The sequence below is a fragment of the Protomyctophum bolini genome (assembly GCF_963924005.1).
Source record: "Protomyctophum bolini genome assembly, chromosome: 23".
Classification (NCBI taxonomy): Eukaryota; Metazoa; Chordata; class Actinopteri; order Myctophiformes; family Myctophidae; genus Protomyctophum; species Protomyctophum bolini.
The window spans coordinates 20,712,396-20,718,293 of NC_137884.1; the positions used below are offsets into that span (position 1 = coordinate 20,712,396).

Genomic DNA, 5,898 nt, shown 5'->3' on the forward strand with positions numbered 1-5,898 from the left:
CAACAATAACGGAATATTCTACGTTTTGGTAAGTGGTGGTCCATGGCTCAAATGCTGAATAAATAATGGACTTTGATGTGAGAAGGGTTGAAAACCACTGATTTAAACAGTAGGCCCACTGGAAATCTAATTAAAAAATTACCATGTACTGTAGCAGCATTTTAACTGTAGGTTAAATGTAACTTCCTCTAGCATATATAGGCTGTAGTACCGTGTGTCTCGATTTCAACATGATGCTGGCATTTAGAGCACCTGTCACAAGATACACTATGAAGTGACATTTTCATGTTCTACTAGAGGCCTAGTGTATTTATTTCCTATGCAGACTTTGTTGCAAACTTTGAGGACCATTGAAAAAAGAAGCCTCCTTGCACTGCCTCGGCCAAAGTGCGGGGATAGAGTTTCACATTCTATATATAAGCCTGGTAGCTTGTGTCACAGGGTTATTTAAATGCCAGAGTCACACTGTCAAAACATAGCCCCGCACAACGGTACAACAATATGATGGACCTTTTTGAGACCAGCACTTGTCTTTTCAACGATTTGCGTTATCTCGACGCCGGCGACCATGGATCATTACAACACTTGGACATGGCGGAGGTGTCCCCTTTGTATGCGGGGAATGGCAGTCCGTTGTCGTCCGGGCAGGACAACATTCCTTCCGAGACTGGGGGCGAGAGCAGTGGAGAGGAGCACGTCCTGGCCCCGCCGGGTCTCCAGCCACACTGCGAGGGCCAATGCCTCATCTGGGCCTGCAAGATCTGCAAGAGGAAGTCCGCTCCGACGGACAGGCGGAAGGCCGCCACCCTCCGGGAGCGGCGACGGCTCAAGAAGATCAACGAGGCGTTCGACGCGCTGAAGAAAAAGACCGTGCCCAATCCGAACCAGAGGCTGCCCAAGGTGGAGATTTTACGCAGCGCGATAAACTACATTGAGAAATTACAGGACCTGTTGCAAACGCTGGACGATCAGGAGAAAACGCCGCAAAACGGTTCACACACTTTTAACGTCAAAGGACAAAATGTAAGCTCTGTACAAAACTTTGCCTAAACACTAACATTGCCTTTGCGCATGAAAGTCACGTGGCTGAAATTGACATTGTAGCCTACTGTACATATAGGCCTGTCACAATTATTACATAATTGTCTAATCACAATAATTTGAGATAATCGCAATTATTCTTGCATACCGGTAATCGTCAATCGTTTCCACGTTGAAAAATGTCCATACATTTCCCAAAAATAGCGGAAATAGTTGATCTACAAGCTTACAACACGTCACTTTGTAGATCAACTATTTCATACACTAGTATAAAATCATTACATTGTTATTCTTGTGAAAATGTATCGTCAACTTAAACGTGTACAGTGCAGTGTACAGTGACAGTCCTAATGTACATAGGGCTCCATTTTCGTCACTGCTAAACCCCTTATCCCTAAACTTCTTTGCCTTTTTTACTATTTTGCTAAACATTTTTGAATAGTTAAAATGGCCAGTCTACAAGCTCACAACGTGTAAATGTAGAAGGAAGTTTAGGGATAAGGGGTTTAGCGGTGACGAAAATGGAACCCATAGATCCATAGCTATGTTACCTTTAACATTATTTTGTATAGGCCTATATTTATGATATGTGTTGAATACAACAACAAAACAACCTAAAAACTAAAAGATTAATAGATATGTATATCTGTACAGGGCAATAAGGACTATCACTGGGAAAAGACCTGTCAATCCTGGCAGACATCCGCTGATCATTCCAATACACCAGTGATGAATCCGAGAGATCAAGGTCGATGCCAAAGCAAAATGGATCAGGATAACTTCAGTCATGGTGGTCCGAACGATGTGAACTCACCCGTGGTTCTGTTTGTTCTCCTTTCTGTTTCCAGGTTCCAACGAGTCTTCGGCCTCCACTAGCTTACTGCGGCTGTCGTCGATCGTCGACAGCATCTCGAATGAAGACAAGACAAATTTCAATGACGAGGTCTCGGAAAATTGAAAAACTTTCTTTTCTTTTCTTTCCCGGTTTATATTGAACAAAAAGTGCTTTTGGTATTTCACATTTCCATTTTGTTTTCCAAGTTATTTCCAATTGATACAGTCATTCTTTTTTTGTTGTGTATTCGTTTGTATAAGAGTAACAATATTGACCTTATTTATACAGATGAATAACTTATGTAGATTATTTTAAGATTGAGATTTAGGTGTCATAGAACATTAGTGATATGAGTGAATGCAGTGGTGGAAACTCTACTCCACTACATCTCAGAGGCAAATATTGTACTTTTACTTCACTACAAGTATTTGAAACTTTAGTTAGAAGTTATTTTGTAGATTTTGTTTATTATTACAACACACACATTACCCACTTCGACCCTACAGTATATACATTTTGGCCATTTGAAAATAGCTGATCTATACACGCTCTGTGAGCTTGTAGATCTGCTATTTTCAAAAGATTTGTATACATTTGAAAACGTGTGTAATGGGACATTGTTCATAATGGGTACTTTTGGTACTTTAAGTACAATTTGATGCCAATACTTTTGTACTTTAACTCAAGTAATTTTTTTATTCAGAGTTTTACTTATGTAAGTTACTCTGTTACAAGTTGTAACAGAGTATTTCTATATTGCAGTATACTTTAACCCATTCTTGGCGGGAACCCCTTTTGGTGTTTTAAAGCATTATATTATACTTTAGCTATTGAAAAACAGCAGATCTACAAGCTCATAGCGCACCACCGAGTGGCGCGCTACGAGCTTGTAGGTCTGCTATTTTAGAAAAATCGTGAAAATATTTATTTCAGAAAACTGGAGGATTTAGAATACTTTTTTTTTCTTTTTTCGACTAAATGGGTTCAAACATTTGAGTACTTTTCCCACCCCTGACTGAATGAAACATAGGATGGGTACAGTTAGGATTGTCATGAACCAAAACCAAGATAGATACAAATTAATACATATCGCTGATTCGCTATACATCTATTGCCAATGAATAGGCCTTTATGATGAATGAATACATGTACTGTTTATAACGTTGTCATATTTTAAGAACTGATTTTTTTTTGTATTCAAAAGCAGATGTACTGACCATCAAAAAAAGCAAGTATTGTAGCCTATATAATATCTACATGAGATGACCAACTAATAAATTGCTATTTTTGCAATTGATTCTAAGGATAACCTTTTACTTTGCTTTATTGGTATATTTGGACGGGACAGAGTATATTAATGAAAGTTACATAAAAATGTAGCGCAAAAATACAGAGGGTTTAGCAGAGATGCTAATTTCCATCCGTAGTCACTGGACATTGGACACTAAACAAAACTGACATAACAAGACATGAGAGGACAGCATACAAAAACACAATACATTTCTAACACAGTAAAAAGAGAGAATAAGAGTCGAGAGAAATAAGAAAAGAAGACTATTGCTAGTGTAGGTCTACTCTATTGTGGACTGGGAGTCATACGTGATCACGAGAATGGTTGTTTTTAACCCCTGTTTCAGTTGTCCTTTAAAAGCTGTGAAAGTGTAGCCTGGCTCCAGCCCCTGAATCGCTAGCCACATTAAATATGTATGTTCAGGCGATTTAGGAGTGAAACGAAATAAAAATTCAGGCTGAGTGTCAGGCTAGTGAAAGTGCAGGGATCTCCCTCAGTGTGACAGGGAGCTCTTTTATAGTAATGACAACCTTTGACTGCCATAGTCACTAACTCTAATTAACTCTAATTAGACACACAAATGTTCTGAGAATATATATATTTTTTAAATCACACCAATGTGAAGGTGGCTTTGGAGTCAAGCACAGTTGTTGACTTAAGAGAATGTTCGACCTCTAGATGTAACGCAAAAATCATTTTTTTTTTAATCTAAATCAGTACTCAGACATACGGACATACTGTACATACATACTGTACAGACAGACAGACACACATAGCTGTGTATAGGAGAAGGTGTTCCACCACAGTTGTATAGTTCACAGTGTGAAGCTCAACAGTGCCACTGTAGGTCACCCAGGGGTATTGCTGTACGCGGGCATAAAGAAAACACATACGGACAGACACACATAGCTGCGGATAGGAGACGGTGTGCCACCGCTCAACAAACCAGCTTGACTGTGCCCCCCCCCCCACCACCAAGTTTTAGCATTAAGCCCCATGTCCAGGCCCTGTGTGATATACCAAGATCAAGCACCTTATTACCGACGGGTCATTTGACCATGGGAATGGCCGCTCCAAACTAAACACACACAGGGCCTACCAGCTCCCTGTGCAGCGTTCACGGGTATTAGAGCTTCATAAAACCCCCACAGGCCCCGAAATAGCCGCTGCCGCCTGCCCAGACGCTCTCTTTGTTCCAACTGGCAGTGGTGGAAAGTAACTGGGTACATTTACTTAAGTACAACTTTGAGGTATTTGTACTTTACTTGAAATCTCCACTACTTTTGCTTCTACTCCACTACATCCCAGAGGCGAATATCGTACTTTTACGCCACTACATTTATTTGAAAACTTTAGTTACTAGTTACTTTGATTATTATTGAAAAAAAAACATACATTAACCTCTTCACTTCATTTGAAAATAGCAGATCTACAAGCTCACAATGCGTTGCGACGCAACGCATTGTGAGCTTGTAGATCTGCTATTTTCAAACGTTTTTAATAATACATTTGAAAACTCGAAACGAGTCATCCTGCACAAATGAGTAGTGAAGTACATTTTGAATTCCGGACGTGTAACGTAAGTATAGTTCTACATCGCAGTATTGGTACTTTTACTTAAGTAAAAAAAAGAAAAGTGAGTACTTTATCCACCACTTGCCAACTGGCATACGGCTACCACTCTCACCCACAGCGGTAACTCGAGTCACTTCCAAACACGGGAGGCCTGGCTATGCTATCGTATGCGTCCGGGACATGGAAACTTGGTCAGCGGTGGCGATGGGTGCAAAGCTCGCAGGGATAATGAAGCTATCCGGGCCCCATTAGGGGCCTTAATTCATGATCACTTTGTCTCGTCGCCGCCACCACCACGTGTCTAAACGCTTACACATGCACGTCTATCAAAATGCCAGCGTGATGTGTTGATGCTAACTGTGTTGGAAATTCATCAGGCTTTGTTTGTCACGCATCGATTTGAGAGAGAGAGAGCGGGTGGTGCGCTTTGTTTATGGTCCCGGTGCGTTACTGTTGTGCTAACCTAACCCTGCCGGCCCGGGGAGAGAAGAGTGGACGCTTTCTCTTCTTTAGATCTCCATAGATGACATAATGCCCCTGGATGACCTCTGGGGTACTGATCCATCCCTCAGGCCTTCAGACACACAAGCGGAGGTTGCGTGCACGCATCCACGCAACCCACACACACAAACACACACACACACACACACACACACACACACACACACACGCTAAATGCACACGAAAGTATCTTGAGCAGAATTTCAAGATTCATTAACATAGCTTTAGGTTATTTCAACGCATAACTATATTCTACCTTTCTCAAAATCCCACACATACAGTCAGTACTTTTTATATGATTTAACCCATTTGACTCGAGGTCAATTCTAAAAACGCTTTCTGGAAAAACTTCAAAAATGGGTTCCCGTCATGAAAGGTGAAGTGTCAGGAATAGTGTGGGAATATTATGGCTCACTTCAAAGAAATGTGTCTCACACCTAGATGATGCAATATTAGTCTGGTCAGACAGAAACATGATAGCCAACCAGTAATGTGAGTTGGGTCTCTGTGACCCAACATTCTCTCTATAACACAAAGTGTAGGGGCAATTATAGCATATCAGATGAATTATCACACCAGGGAGAAATAGCTATTTCCGTCAATATTGTTTGCGTCTGTTATTTCAATGTTTGTGTTTTCTACATTTTATTAAATA

General features: G+C 40.7%; 1 protein-coding gene across 2 annotated transcripts; it reads left to right on the forward strand.

Moving 5' to 3' along the window:
• The first annotated feature begins 480 nt into the window (after nucleotides 1-480).
• On the forward strand, nucleotides 481-2,701 carry myf6 (myogenic factor 6). Of its 2 annotated transcripts, none has more exons than XM_080757455.1 (3): nucleotides 481-1,023; nucleotides 1,696-1,789; nucleotides 1,890-2,701. In XM_080757455.1, exons 1-3 carry the CDS (start codon nucleotides 502-504, stop codon nucleotides 1,997-1,999), a joined length of 726 nt encoding a protein of 241 aa, XP_080613581.1. In that variant the 5' UTR covers nucleotides 481-501; the 3' UTR covers nucleotides 2,000-2,701. The 2 variants fall into 2 exon arrangements, with proteins under 2 accessions (XP_080613581.1, XP_080613582.1); XM_080757456.1 differs by having other exon boundaries at nucleotides 481-900.
• The last annotated feature ends 3,197 nt before the right edge of the window (nucleotides 2,702-5,898 follow it).